The sequence below is a fragment of the Hylobates moloch genome, unplaced genomic scaffold (genome assembly GCF_009828535.3).
Source record: "Hylobates moloch isolate HMO894 unplaced genomic scaffold, HMol_V3 SCAFFOLD_10, whole genome shotgun sequence".
NCBI classification, from domain to species: domain Eukaryota; kingdom Metazoa; phylum Chordata; class Mammalia; order Primates; family Hylobatidae; genus Hylobates; species Hylobates moloch.
The window spans coordinates 28,511,179-28,526,792 of record NW_026652285.1 but is presented as its reverse complement, the minus strand read 5'-3'; the positions used below and the strand labels follow the sequence as shown (position 1 = coordinate 28,526,792).

Genomic DNA, 15,614 nt, shown 5'->3' with positions numbered 1-15,614 from the left:
ACAGCCTGACCACGTGACCTGCCTGAAGGCCCTCCATTTTCAGGGTGGTCCCGAGGCGCCTGATCAGGTTCGTTCATCCTCAGCTCTCACCCTCTTTGGAGCAGCCCATGTCTTGGGCTACTCGTCTTGGGGACCCGCTACTCCGCCTTGCCGGTCCGCGGCGGGCATACCTCGGAACTGGTCCTCAGGCAGAGGGTTGTCCTCCCGGGCAGAAAGGCGACAGCGGCGTCTGCGGGGTCCTTCCTGGAGGCGGGCGCAGACGTTTCCTCAGCGTGGGGCGGAAGCACGATCTCCGGCGGCGGCCTGGGAACTCTTAGCTGAGCAGGCGAGAGGTAAGTTGAAGCGGGTCAGCGGCACGGAAGGGTTGCTTCAGGTGCGATAGGAAATTAAAGAGCGTCAGATCTGGAAGAGGCCTTATATGCTATCTGCCCCTTCCGCTTTACGGTTGGGTAAATTGAGGCCTGGAGCGGGAAAAAGAATGGAAGACCCTGTCCTGTCGTCCGCGTGCCTCCCCAAGCCTGCCGAAGCGCGCACACACCTCGATTTCGGGGCTGCCTCTGTAGCCTCAGTCCGTAAAATCGTATCGCTAGGTAGGAGTGGTGCTCTAACTGTCCAGTCCCCTTGCTCACTCCCTCTTCTATCCGTGCCACTTTCAGCCGTTCTCTGCCAGGTTCCCTCCGAAGTTCTCTTTGAGCGCCTGCATTGTAGCGGGAAGCGGCAGTGAGGTTTGTTACCATGAATCGCTAGTTTTGTGTAACCGTGGGCAAATCAGCTATATTCTCTGTACCTTGTTAGAGTCATTCATTAGTTCGGTAAATACTTATTGAGGGCTTAGTCTATGCTAGGCACAGTACTAAGTGAACAAAGTCCTTGCTTAAATTGTAGTTGGGGAAATGAACATCAAACAATTAGATACAAGTCAGCTAGTGATAAATGTATAACATTTGTGAATAACAAGGAAACACTGAAAGTGGGAAGTTGGAGAGTATGTATGAGGGACTTTTTAGAGTGACAGAGAAGATGACATCTTAGTGGAGACTTGATTGAAATAAAGGAACAAGGTGAAAAATGTCAAAGGGGAGAGCGTTTTGGACAAAGAGAATGGCAAGTGCAATGGCCCTGAGGCAGAAATGAGCTTGGCTTGTTCCATGAACAGCTTTCTATAAAAATTTTTTCAATCGGCCGGGCGCAGTGGCTCACGCCTGTAATCCCAGCACTTTGGGAGGCAGACGCGGGCGGATCACCTGAGGTCAGGAGTTCGAGACCAGCCTGGCCAACATGGTGAAACCCCATCTCTACTAAAAATACAAAAAAATTAGCCGGGCGTAGTGGTGCACGCCTGTAGTCCCAGCTACTCGGGAGGCTGAGGCAGGACAATCGCTTGAAACCAGGAGGCGGAGGTTGCAGTGAACCGAGATCGTGCCGTTGTACTCCAACCTGGGCAACAAGAGCAAAACTCTGTCTCAAAAAATATATCTAAAATAAATAATTTCTTCAATCACTTGACTGGGGTCTTGGGAGAATGAGATAAGCGTAAATGCGATAATAGCTTTTTAGAAGTAAACAGAATATGCATGTGAAAGTTTCCATAATAATTTACACTTAATTATTGGTCCTTGGAGCTCCAATTCTCTCTCTACATTCAGCACCCAGCAGGTGGCATTGAGGGAGTTGGAGATATCAGTCTAATCCAAGAAATATCAGCATCTTAAAATTAAACATCCCATTCAGTTAACATTTATCCAGTTCCTACTTATGCAAGGTGCTGTCTTGGCTATTGGCTGTGTTGGCATTGGTACTTTTTTCTCAACTATTTAAAAATGTAAAATGTGGCCAGGTGCGGTGGCTCACACCTGTAATCTCAGCACTTTGGGAGGCCGAGGCGGGCTAATCACCTGAGGTCAAGAGTTCGAGACTGCCTGGCCAACATGGTGAAACCCCGTCTCTTCTAAAAATACAAAAATTAGCCAAGTGTGATGGCGGGTGCCTGTAATCCCAGCTGCTCGGGAGGTTGAGGCAGGAGAATCTCTTGAACCTGTGAGGCGGAGGTTGCAGTGAGTTGAGATCGTGCTACTGCACTCCAGCCTGGGCAACAGAACGGGACCCCGTCTCAAAAAAATAAAAGCGTAAAATGCATTCTTAGCTGGAGGACCATGCAAAAACAGGTGGCGGGGCCAGATTTGGCCACAGGTCAGAGTTTGTCAGCTCTTGCTCTAAAGTATTAGGAGGTGAAGAGGCATTGTGTCAACAGCATACTGTCAAATATTTGGGGAAAAGAAAGTTATTTGTACTGTTTTTGCCACTTTTTGGTATTATTTTAAAATTAAATTTCGTATCATAAAAGAAGTGAAGGGAAGAAGCGGGTGCATGGAACACAGGGTTTTCATGATCAAGGATGGCAAAAAATAATGCTAGCTAACGTTTATTGAGCCTAGGACTCTGGTAAATTCTTTTTTTTTTTTTTTGAGACGGAGTCTCACTCGCTATCTCGGCTCACTGCAAGCTCCGCCTCCCGGGTTCGTGCCATTCTCCTGCCTCAGCCTCCCGAGTAGCTGGGACTACAGGTGCCCACCACCATGCTCGGCTAATTTTTTGTATTTTTAGTAGAGACAGGGTTTCACTGTGTTAGCCAGGATGATCTCGATCTCCTGACCTTGTGATCCACCCACCTCAGCCTCCCAAAGTGCTGGGATTACAGGCGTGAGCCACCACGCCCAGCTGGACTCTGGTAAATTCTTTACACAGGGTGTTTTATTTAATCCTCATAACCATTTATTCAGTGAGGATTATTAATTCCATTTTCCAGTTGAAGAATAGGAATCAGGTTCGAAGAGATGAAGTAACTTACCTGAAGTTACATAGTTGTTTGTGACAAAGTTAGGATTTGAATCTAAGTCTTCCAACTCCAGAGCCCTGATGCTCTAGTCTGTTATTTATCGCTTATAAACTATAGTTGGTGATGGTAATTAGTAACTACTATTTGTTTATTTATTTTATTTATTTTTTTTGAGACGGAGTCTCGCTCTGTCGGCCAGGCTGAAGTGCAGTGGTGCGATCTCAGCTCACTGCAACCTCTGCCTCCTGGATTCAAGTGATTCACCTGCCTCAGCCTCCTGAGTAGCTGGGACTAGAGGTGTGTGCCACCACACCTGGCTAATTTTTTGTATTTTTGGTAGAGACGGGGTTTCACTGTGTTAGCCAGGATGGTCTCTGTCTCCTGACCTCATGATCCACCCACCTTGGCCTCCCAAAGTGCTGGGATTACAGGCATGAGCCACTGCGCCCAGCCAGTTAACTACTGTTTAAGACAAAATTAAATACTGATAAAGGTGCAAAAAGCTCTAGTAGGATAGAGGAATGAGAAATTGAGGAGCTAGGAAAGCTTGAAGGAGGTGGTGGCATTTGAACTGTTTCTTTGAATAGAATTTCAGTAATTGAAGTGGAGAAAACCCACAAAACACTACTTAATTACAAAGGGAAAATGAGTAACTTTACAATGGAAAGGCCTGGCAAACATCACCTTAATGAAGTGATCAAAGTTAACGTTACCACTAATGGGGCAAATTGAAACCATGTATCACCTGATAGGAAATGCATTGAAAAGAACACAGCATCACTTCTGTGATATTCCTGCCCAAAACGCATAACCTGAATATTATCATAAGGTAACATCAGACAACCTCAAATCAAGGGACATCCTTAAGGATGTCACGACAGTCCTTGGAAGGAAAGACTGAAGATTGTAGATCCAAAGACTGAAGATTGTAGATCCAAAGACTGAAGATTGTAGATCCAAAGAGACTAGAGACATGACAACCAAATGCAAACGTGATCCTGGATTGGATCCTTAGGCATGTAAGGTATTATTGGAACAATCTGTGAAACTTGAATGGGATCTGTAAAGTAGGTGGTAGTAATGTGTGAATATTAATTTTCTGATTTTGATGGTTGTATTGTGGTTATGTAGGAGAATGTTCTTGTTTGTAGGAATCACACATGGTGAGGGAGAGGTTGGCAAACTTTTTCTGTTAAGGACTGGATAATATTTTAGGCTTTGTGAGCCATATGGTTTCAGTCCCAACTACTCAACTCTGCTATTACAGTGTGACGGCAACTGTAGATGATGCAAATGAATATGCATGGCTGTTTTCCAGTGAAACTTTTTTTTTTTTTTTTTTTGAGATGGAGTCTTGTTTTGTCTCCCAGGCTGGAGTGCAGTGGCCCCATCTCGCCTCACTGCAACCTCCACCCCCTGGGTTCAAGGGATTCTCCTACATCAGTCTCCTGAGTAGCTGGGATTACAGGTGTGCACCAGCTAATTTTTGTATTTTTAGTAGAGACGGAATTTTGCCATGTTGACGAGGCTGGTCTCGAACTCCTGACCTCAGGTGATCTGCCTGCCTCGGCCTCCCAAAGTGCTGGTATTACAGGCATGCGCCACCGCGTCCGGCCTCCTAATGAAACTTTTTTAATAGACACTGACATTTGAATTCCTTATAATTAATTTTCATGTATCATGAAATATTTTTCTTTTGACTTTTTCCCTGACAATTTAAAAATGTGAAAAAGCATTCTTAGCTTGAGGGCCATTTAAAAACAGCTGGAGGGGCCAGATTTGGCCACAGGCCAGAGTTTGCCCACCCTTACACTAAAGTATTAGGAGGTGATGAGCCATTGTGTCAACAGCTCACTTTCAAATAATTTAGGAAAAAGTAAGTTATTTGTACTGTTCTTGCCATTTTTTGATACTAAGTTATTTTAAAATTAAATTTAGTATTAAAAAAGTGGAGGGAGGGGGCTCTCCTCTTTCGGCTTTGGACCGCCCCCCCGACGCCCCATCTCTGTACGGTGGAGCTTCTTCCTTCTGTCTTCTTCCTTCTTGCCTATTCAACTCTCTGCTCCTTAAACCCCCCCCCCCAAAAAAAAGTGGAGGGACGACTACATAAATAGAGACAAGTAGGGCAGAGACTTGGGGAAAGTACTGGGCTCTGGGAGGAGCATTCAGTAGGTTGATGTCACTGGAGAGGAGGCATGTGAAAGGGGTATGGCCAACCATAAGACTTAAGACTAGACAGGTGGGGCCACCACATGGAGGCCTTGATTACCTTGCCAGAATCTAATTCTTCTCTCCTTGAATTTTAGCATCATGGATACCGACTTATATGATGAGTTTGGGAATTATATTGGACCAGAGCTTGATTCTGATGAAGATGATGATGAATTGGGTAGAGAGACCAAAGATCTTGATGAGGTAAAGCAAATATATTGCTCTTTTCATCTCGCTCTTATTTATTTTATTTAAGACAAGGTCTCACTCTGTTGCCAGGTTGGAGTGCAGTGGTGCAATCTCAGCTCACTGCAACCTCCATCTCCCGGGCTTAAGTGATCCTCCCACCTTGGCCTCCCGAGTAGCTGGGACTACAGGCATGCACCACCATGCCCAGCTAATTTTTTTTATTTTTCGTAGAGACAAAATGTTGCCCAGGTTGGTCTCGAACTCCGGAGCTCGAGCAATCCACCTGCCTTGGCTTCCCAAAGTGCTAGGATTACAGGCATGAGCCACCATGCCCAGCCCCCTCTTTTTTTTTTTTTTTTTTTTTGAGACAGTCTCACCGTGTTGCCCAGGCAGGAGCACAGTGGCACCATCTTGGCTCACTGCAGTCTCCGCCTCCCAGATCCAAGCGATTCTCAATGCTTCAGCCTCCTGAGTAGCTGGGATTACAGGTGTGTGCCACCATGCCCAGCTAATTTTTTTTGTATTTTTAGTAGAGACGGGGTTTCACTGTGTTGTCCAGGCTGGTCTTGAAGTCCTGACTTCAAGCGATCCACCTGCCTCGGCCTCCCAAAGAGCTGGAATTATAGGCATGAGCCACCATGCCTGCCCCCCGCTCCCTCACCTTTTTTTAAAAAGCAATGAAATTTTGAATCCTCTGTGTTCCAGTAATACCCTGGGTACGTGTCTTGAGATTGTCCTTTTTATAACATGACTTAGTGAGATCTCATACTGCTCCAGCAAAGCTTAGCTACTAAGGTTCCAAAAGGGAATATGTAGTTTCATTGATGAGATGGTTTTGTAATCTGAGCTCTAGTTGATCAGTAGTTCTTCCATTTCCCTGAAGTGTCTTTTAACAGTCATGAATAATTCCCACTTGGAAAAGATACTCAACTCTTCCAGCTGCAGCTGCACTGGGAGCTCCCTTACAAGCTCAGATTTTCAGAGATGCGTAAAAGCAATAGAAAGGGGCCGGGCGCGGTGGCTCACACCTGTAATCCCAGCACTTTGGGAGGCCAAGGCAGGCAGATCATGAGGTCAGGAGTTCAAGACTAACCTGACCAATACAGTGAAACCTTGTCTCTACTAAAAATATAAAAATTAGCCAGGCTTGTTGGCACATGCCTGTATTCCCAGCTACTTGGGAGGCTGAGGCAGGCAAATCACTTGAACACGGGAGGCGGAGGTTGCAGTGAGCCAAGATCATGCCACTGTAGTCCAGTCTGGGCAACGAGAGTGAAACTCAGTCTCAAAAAAAAAAGAATGACTGTTGAATACTTAGGAAGCTAGCATGAGTTTTATAAAAATAATTTTCTCTTGATAGGATTACTAGGTTGAGACACAGGTCAGGGGCATGCTGTGGACGTGATGTATCTTTTTTTTTTTTGAGACAGAGTCTCGCTCTGTCGCCCAGGCTGGAGTGCAGTGGCGCAATCTCGGCTCACTGCAAGCTCCGCCTCCCGGGTTCACGCCATTCTGCTGCCTCAACCTCTCCGAGTAGCTGGGACTACAGGCGCCCGCCACCACGCCCGGCTAATTTTTTTGTATTTTTAGTAGAGACAGGGTTTCACCGTGGTCTCGATCTCCTGACCTCGTGATCTGCCCGCCTCGGCCTCCCAAAGTGCTGAGATTACAAGCGTGAGCCACCGTGCCCGGCCAACGTGATGTATCTTGATTTGGGCAAGACATTTGAAGTTTTTTATCGATGTCTTATAAACCAGCTTTTTTTTTTCTTTTTGAAAATAAGCTTTACAGCCAGATGTGGTGGCTTGCGCCTGTAATTCCAGCATTTTGGGAGGCTGAGGTGCTTGAGCCCAGGAGTTTGAGACCAGCCTGGCCAACATGGTGAAACCCCATCTCTACTAAAATACAAAAATTATCTGGGCGTGATGGTACATGCCTATAATCCCAGCTACTCAGGAGGCTGAGGCAGGAGAATTGCTTGAACCCGGGAGGTGGAGGTTGAAGTGAGCTGAGATCGAGCCACTGCTCTCCAGCCTGGGTGACACAGCGAGACTCCATCTCAAAAAAAAAAAAAGATTTTACGGTGTGTTTTTCTTTAATTATATAGGTAATTCACGAATACGTTCTCATTCAAACCATGTTGATAGAAAGGTTTCCTTTGTCCTCATTCCATTTACTCTTCTTCCCCAGCTAACCTCTGTAACTCTTGATGTCCTAGTGAAATGAACATGGGCTGCATCATAATACGATTAGAGGAGGTCACAGCTGGTTGAACAGTGGGACACAAAGATTTTTGATTAATGGGTCACCAGCAGAGCTCTTGTGACATGTCCTAGGCATCTGTGTTTGGTCTTGTCCTTTTCAACTTAAAAAAAAAATATTTAAATAGAGACAAGGTTTCGCTATGTTGCTCAGGCTGGTCTTGAACTCCTGGGCTCAAGCAATCTGCCCACCTTGGCCTCCCAAAATGCTGAGATTACAGAGGTGAACCATTGTGCCCCGTCATTCAGCCTATTTATCAGTGACTTGGATAAAGATAGAGAACAGAGGTTTATCTAATTTGCACATGACATAAAACTAATATATTGGATAACAGAATCTAAATTCAAAGTGATCCCAACATACCTGAATTCAGGACTAAAAGCCCAGTAATAGGCCAGGCGTGGTGGCTCACACATGTAATCCCAGCACTTTGGGAGGCTGAAGCGGGCAGATCGCTTGAGGTCAGGAGTTCGAGACCAACCTGGCCAACATGGTGTGAAACCCTGTCTCTACTAAAAATACAAAAAATTAGTTTGGTGTGCTGGTGCGTGTCTGTAATCCCAGCTACTCGGGAGGCTGAGGCAGGATTTTTTTGTTGGGAGTGAGGGCAGGTGGAATTGGTAAGTAACAGAGTTTCTTTTTAGGGTGATGAAAATCATATAAAATTGATCATGGTGATGGTTGCACAATTCTGTGAATATACTAAAAACTATTGAATTATGCACTTAAAATAGATAGATTGTATGGAATGTGAATTATATCTCTATAAAGCTATTAACAAAAAAATTTTAAAAATAAAGAATAATGGGCTAAACACTTAGTGGCTCACACCTGTAATCCCAGCACTTTGGAAAGTCAAGGCAGGAGGATCACTTGAACCCAGGAGTTTGAGACCAGCCTGGGCAATGTAGTGAGACCCCATTTCTACAAAAAATTTAAAAATTAGCCAAGCATGGTGGTACATGCCAGTAGTGACAGCTACTCAGGAGGCTGAGGCGGGAGGATGGCTTGAGCCCAGGAATTTGAGGTAGTGGTGAGCTATGGTCATGCCACTGCACTCCAGTGTGGGCAACAGAGTGAGACCCTGTGAAGGTTTTTACCTCAGTACAGACAGTTGAGTCACTCATACTCTTTAATTCTTACTCCTCAGTGTCATTGCTGTGCAGAGCTCTGCTGTTATTTTATTAATTTGTTAATTCCCATTTATCTCATTCCCATACATGCCACCACAGTTCTTTGTAATTTATGTATGTTTCTTTTTCTATGAGCTGCATAGTGTGTGTGTATTTTAAGTAAATGGTATCATTGTCTACGTTGTTCTGTTTCTTTTCCCACTCAGCATCATGATGAGTGGTGCATTTTAGGGTTTCTCCCTGTTGTTGTGTGTACATCTAGTCTGTGGCAACTGACTGCTACTCAGTTGGCCCTGGTGACATCCCTCTCTTAGTGATAGACACCCAGGTTACCTGTCACCAGCCTTCCCTCACCGTAATTAATAATCCAGTGTACATTCTCAGATGTGTCCCTTTATGCAATGTGGAAAAATTTCTTTGGGTTATATTCCCAAGAGCAGAGTTGCTGGTTGTAGGATATTATATATATATGTCTATCTATATGTGCTTATTGTATTTATACTTAGTTAATATGTTTATACTAAGTACTGTCGGATTGCCCTTTAAAATGGCTGTACTGGTCTACCCTCTTTCCAGCAGAATGAGGGTTATAGCCTCCTAATCCACAAGATGCATAGATTTATTATAATTGTTATTTTTTGAGACGGAGTTTCGCTCTTGTTGCCTAGGCTGGAGTGCAATGGCGCAATCTCGGCTCACTGTAACCTCCACCTCTGGGGTTCAAGCGATTCTCCTGCCTCAGCCTCCCGAGTAGCTGGGATTACAGGCATGTGCCACCACGCCCGTCTAGTTTTGTATTTTTAGTAGAGATGGGGTTTCTCCGTGTTGGTCAGACTGGTCTTGAACTCCCAACCTTAAGGTGATCTGCCCGCCTCAGCCTCTCAAAGTGCTGGGATTACAGGTGTGAGCCACCGCACCTGGACAGACTTTTTCTAATTATATTGAGGTATATAACAGTAGAGATGCATAGATTTTGGTAATGGAGACAGGAAAGAAAGATGTCCATTCTAAGGCTGGGCGCGTTGGCTCATGCCTGTAATCCCAGCGCTTTGAGAGGCTGAGGTGGGCAGATGACCTGAGGTCAAGAGTTCGAGACCAGTCTGGCCAACATGATGAAACCCTGTCTCTATTAAAAATACAAAAATTAGCTGGGCATGGTGGCATGCGCCTGTAGTCCCAGCTACTCCAGAGGCTAAGGCAGGAGAATCTCTTGAACCCAGGAGGCGGAGGTTGCAGTGAGCTGAGATTGCACCACTGCACTCCAGCCTGGGCAAACAAGAGTGAAACTCCATCTCAAAAAAATAAAAAAATTAAAAATTAAAAAAAGCAATGATAAAAGAATATTTTGTTTAGTTTTATTTTAGACTTCTTGAGCTACTGTAGACTCGGGTAGAGATAACTACAGGCAGTCAGAAATTATTATATAAAATCCTGCAGTTAGATTCATAATATATTCAGCAGTATGGGGCAGGAGAAAACTGGCTTGATAGCTATTTGGAGCCACCACCAGTAGGATATATGTGGCTGCCAAAAGAACTAATGTAATCTTAGGCCACTTTAGTAGAAGTAGAGTGTAAGATGGTAGGAGGTAGCCGGTCTCACCACTGGAAGGTTTTGTGTTCTTAAGGAAGAGGTTGGCATGCTGGAATTTGTGTGAAGGAAAACAAGCACTCAGCAGTCCCTCTACCCACCTGCCTACATCTGTACTCATATACGATGCCTTCCCTTCCGTTCTTACAAATGATTTGTTCATGTTTCTGACTACTAGAAATTAATCCCATCCCTTCTCACCACTCAAGACCTTTGGCAATTTTGCCCTCTCTCTCCTGTGCCATCAGTTTTCCCTGTCTACCGGATCATCCCCATCAGCATACACAGATAAAATGTCATTTCATCCTAAAACTCTCTCTTGACCCCATATCCCCCTTCATTTACCTCCAGATTTTCCCTGCTTTCCAATGCAGCACATCCCGAATTAGTTGGTCATAGTTGCTGTCTCCAGATCCTCTCCTCTCATTTTCCTTCAAACCCAGTTCCATCCTTTTGCCTCTCGCATTCCACAGACTGCTTTTGTCAAGGTCACCACTGACCTCTGCCTTGCTAAATCCCAAGGTCAGTTCCCAGCCCTCAGCCCACATGACCTGCCTGCATCCGTCTGTCCCGGCCGATCATTCCCTCCTCTTTAAAATACTCTCTTCCTTTGGCTTTCAGAGAACCCCTGGTTTTCCTCCGCACTGACCATCCCTTCTCAGTCTTTGCTGCTGCTTCCTCATTATCTCCCTGACCTCCAAATGTCAGCAGGCCCGGGGCTCCATTCCTCGGACCTCTTCTCTGTCTACACTCATTCCTCTGGGGATCTCATCCAGTCTATCAAATAACTTTATTCATGACGACTCAGATTTGTATCTCCAATCTGGACTTTCCCCTTGAATGTCAAGTTTGTATGTCCACCTTCCTACATGGCATCTCTACTTAATGTCTAACAGGGAATCTCAAGCCTGGCGTTATCTCACACATAAGTACTGAGCTTTCCCCGCCCTGCTCCCCCAACCTGCTCTTACAGTCTTTCTTCCTCATCTCAGTAAAGGCAAGGCTGTTTTCCGATGCTCAGATCAAAAACCTTGCTGCTTCTCTTTTTTCTCACACCTCCTTTCAATTCATTAGAAAACAGTTTTGACTCTACCTTTGTAATGTATCCAGAATTCAGCCTGTCCTCACCACCTTCCCAGTTCCTACTCTGTCTACTCCAATCCACCACCACTGTTATTTCTTTCCTGAATTACTGCAGTAGCCCCCTAACTAATCTCCTTGCTTCTAGTGTATTCTCAGCATAGGGGCTGGAGTGGTTCTTTTAAAACAGAAGTCTGATCATATCACTTCTCTGCTCCAAACCCCTGGTGCAGAGTTTCTTCATCTCAGCACCGTTGACATTGGGGCCATATAATTCTTTCTGTGAGGACTCTGTGTGTTGTAGGCTGTTTAGCAGCATCCATGGCCTCTACCCACTGGATGCTAATGGCACCTGCCCCCCTACTTTTGCTCTAGAGTAAAAGTAAAGTCCAAATTCTTAGAGTGGTCCAGAAGATCCTGTCTGTTTGCCTCCCGTGTGATTGCAGCTTCCTGTTCCCCTATCCTTCGCTCCATTCTCACCATATTGGCTTCCTTGCTAAACCTCAAAGTTGCCACATGCTCTTGGCTCTGGGCCTTTGCATTCACTGTTTCATCAGCCGACTAGAATGCTCTTCCCCAGGTACCTGTAGAGCTTATTCTCTGTCTGCAGATTTTTTGCTTCAGTACCACCTCTTTTTCCTTCATTGCTTTCTTACTAACACCTGGAACAGTGCTTAGCACATATTAAGTGCTCAGTAAGTGTTTTAGGACATAAAGGGTGATCTGGTGGTCACCTTAGATTATTTGGAAGACTTTTTAGCAGAAGCGAGAGTGGCTTCGTTAATGTTGCATATGACTATGGGTTAATTTGTAAGGAGGTAGATTTGAAGTTATTTAATTGTAAAGTGTACAATTTAATGGCTTTTAGGGTATTCACAGAGTCATGCAACTGTCGTCACAATCAATTTTAGAACATTTTCATTATCTCAGAAAAAAACTCCACACCCCTTAACCATTGCCCTCCCACCCACACCTACCCTGCCAGCCCTGGGCAATCTGCTTTCTGTCTATATAGATTTGCCTATTCTGAATATTTTCATATAAATGGAATCATATAATATGCAGCTTTTGCAGTCTGGCCTCTTTACTCAGCATCATGTTTTCAAGGCTCATCTATGTTGTAGCATGTATATACCTATAGCAAGTATAGGTATTTTGTTTGTTTTTGTTGCCAAATAATCTTTTGTGTGGATGTACCACATTTCATTTATCCAGTCATCAGTTGATCGACATTTGGTTGTTCCCACTTTTTGGCTATTATAAATAATGCCACTATGAACATTGATTTCTAAGTTTTTGTGTGGCCGTAAGTTTTCATTTGCCTTGGGTATATACTTAGGAGTGGACTTGCTGGGTCATATGTAACCTGTGTTGAACATTTTGAGGAACTACCAAACTATTTTCCAAAGCAGCTGCACCTTTTTCCCATCAGCAGTGTGTGAGGTTTCAGTTTCTCCACATCCTTGCCAGCACCTGTTATTATCTTCACAAAGTTATTTTCCAAAAACAATTCTGTGGATATAAGTGAAAATTTTAAAGGTATGGGCTTATCTCCAGTTTTTACCTCTGGCTTTTGGTTTCTGCCTTTGGAGAAAGTTGCTTTTTTCCCTGTAAAGGGCTGTGCTGTGATTTGTTTTCTCCAGTCTCAACCCACTGTGACCAGTGGCCCACATTCAGGAAGGGGTAAGTTTGAACCAGGAGCACTGTCCATGGCCTCGGCTTAGAGTCTTCTCTTTGTGAAGGGTCTCAAAGGAGTGGAACCTGCCCCACTGGCATAGAACTCAGAATAAGAAGCTGGCCAGCATGTACAGTCAGTGCTCTCACTCATGGAGGTAGTCAGACATCATACAGGAAAAGCGTGTGCCTCTTCGATTCTCCTTCTCCCTCTTGCTTTCAGATGGATGATGATGACGATGACGATGACATAGGAGATCATGACGATGACCACCCCGGGATGGAGGTGGTTCTGCATGAGGACAAGAAGTACTACCCAACAGCTGAGGAGGTGTACGGCCCTGAGGTGGAGACCATAGTTCAAGAGGAAGACACTCAGCCTCTCACAGGTATGTCAGGAGGAGCTGGGCTGTGAGGAGGTGAAATTGAAACCTGGAAACTTCATTTCATAGCTCTCAGCAAACCTTAAAAGTTCAATGAATGAATTGATCAGTTTTTCGTTACTACCTTCAGGTACTGTTTCTGGCTTAAGATTTAGTTAATCCTTCCTCCCTCCCTTCCTCCCTCCCTCCCTCCCTTCCTTTCTTTCTTTCTTTCTTTTCCCTCTGTGGCCCAGGCTGGAGTATAGTCAGCTCGCTGCAGACTCCCTGCCTCCGGCTCCCGTGATTCTCCTGCCTCCGCCTGCGGCCTGCCTGGGATTGCGGGCGCGCACCACCACCCCTGCCTGGTTTTTGTCCTTTGGCTGGAGGCGCGGTTTCGCCATGTTGGCCACGCTGGTCTCCAGCTCCTGACCTCGAGTGGTCTGCCCGCCTCGGCCTCCCGAGGTGCTGGGACTGCAGACGGAGTCTCGCTCACTCGGTGCTCGGTGTTGCCTGGGCTGGAGTGCGGTGGCGTGGTCTCGGCTCACTGCAGCCTCCGCCTCCCAGCCGCCTGCCTAGGAAGTGAGGAGTGCCTCTGCCCGGCCGCCCCATCTGGGAAGTGAGGAGCATCTCTGCCTGGCGGCCCATCGTCTGGGATGTGAGGAGCATCTCTGCCTGGCGGCCCATCGTCTGGGATGTGAGGAGCGCCTCTGCCCGGCCGCCCCGCCTGGGAAGTGAGGAGCGCCTCTGCCCGGCCGCCCCGTCTGGGATGTGGGGAGCGCCTCTGCCCGGCCGCCCCGTCTGGGATGTGGGGAGCGCCTCTGCCCGGCCGCCCCGTCTGGGATGTGGGGAGCGCCTCTGCCCGGCTGCCCCGTCTGGGAGGTCTACCACGGAGGCCAGACGCAATGTGGAGGCTGGACGTGGTGGCTCACGCCTATAGTCCCAGCACTCTAGGAGGCCGAGGCGGGTTGATCACTTAGGCTAGGAGTTCGAGACCAGCCTGGCCAACATGGCGAAACATATAAAAAATACAACAGACAAACCAACCAACCAACCCAGCAACAACAAAACAGGTCTACCCTGGAGTCATACTCTAATTTTTTCTATTTTCCTCCCTTTCTGATCCTTTATCCCACTTTCTTTTTCTTCCTCTTCCTTCTCCTTCTTCTTTGTCAAATAGAGGGTTGAGTTATTATCATTGATCCATACAAAGGCCCTCTCTCGTTTATTTTCTTTAATCCCCACCCCCCATTTCTATTCCCCGTCTTCCCATGTGCAACCTTCCCAATGTGTTTGATGTGCATCTTTTTGTTTGTATGTATTTTTAGAAAATGTTTATTGTTTTGTGTGCAAAAACATTAATAAAAAAATGGAAAAAAAAGATTTAGTTAATCCTCTTTTAATATTCAGTAAAGCTCTTAACTAGTTTCTAAGCAAGTAAGAGTTATTTCTTATTTACCTGATATCAGTTTAAGTGCACGAAGACTGTCGTTAAGTTTATTTACCCTGTGGCCTGATATGTTTTTCCATCCAAATAACTCCAACCCTTTTAACTAGTTCTCATAATATGTATTGTTCATTTCGTTTTCTTTTTTTGAGACGAAGTCTTGCTCTGTCGCCCGTGCTAGATTGCGGTGGCACAATCTTGGCTCACTGCAACCTCCGCCTCCCTGGTTCAAGCAATTCTCCTGCCTCAGCCTCCCTAGTAGCTGGGATTATAGGCATCTGCCACCAGGCCTGGCTAATTTTTGTATTTTTAGTAGAAACAGGGTTTCACCATGTTGGCCAGGCTGGTCTTGAACTCCTGACCTCAAGTGATCTGCCTGCCCTGTTCTCCCAAAGAGCTGGGATTACAGGCGTGAGCCACTGCAACCAGCCTTATTGTCCATTTAATAGTTTTCATAGGCTGGAAGTGGTGGCTCATGCCTATAATCCCAGTACTTTGGGAGGCCAGACCGGGAGGATCGCTTGAGCCCAGCAGTTCGAGACCAACCTGGGCAACATGGTGAAACCCCATTTCTACAAAAAAGTACAAAAATTAGCTGGGCATGGTGGTGGATGCCTCCCAGCAACTCGGGAGACTGAGGCGGCAGGATCGCTTGATCGCGCCATTTGTACGCTTCAGCCTGGGTAACAGGGTGAAACCTTGTCTCCTAAAAAAAAAGTTTTCATTGATCTTTTGGAAAGTAATTGCATCTTATAAATGCAAGGAAAGATCTTGAACTGACATTGACCTCAACCTACATCCATTCCCTCTCCCTCCCTCCCACTGTCCCTCAA

At 45.8% G+C, this 15,614-nt stretch overlaps 1 protein-coding gene across 3 annotated transcripts in view; it reads left to right on the top strand.

Annotated features, from left to right (window-relative positions):
* The first annotated feature begins 64 nt into the window (after positions 1–64).
* EFTUD2 (elongation factor Tu GTP binding domain containing 2) overlaps positions 65–15,614 on the top strand; it is a 52,142-nt gene continuing 36,592 nt past the window's right edge. For 2 of the 3 annotated variants that reach the window (XR_009215089.1, XM_032163867.2), the window contains exons 1-3: positions 66–332; positions 5,143–5,251; positions 13,199–13,364. Coding sequence is in view for 2 of the 3 variants with exons in the window: in XM_032163867.2 (XP_032019758.1) it covers positions 5,147–5,251; positions 13,199–13,364 (271 nt within the window). In the remaining variant the exon portion in view is untranslated. Of the gene's footprint in view, positions 333–5,142; positions 5,252–13,198; positions 13,365–15,614 lie in introns of all 3 variants that reach the window. The other variant, XM_032163868.2, reaches the window with a different exon arrangement.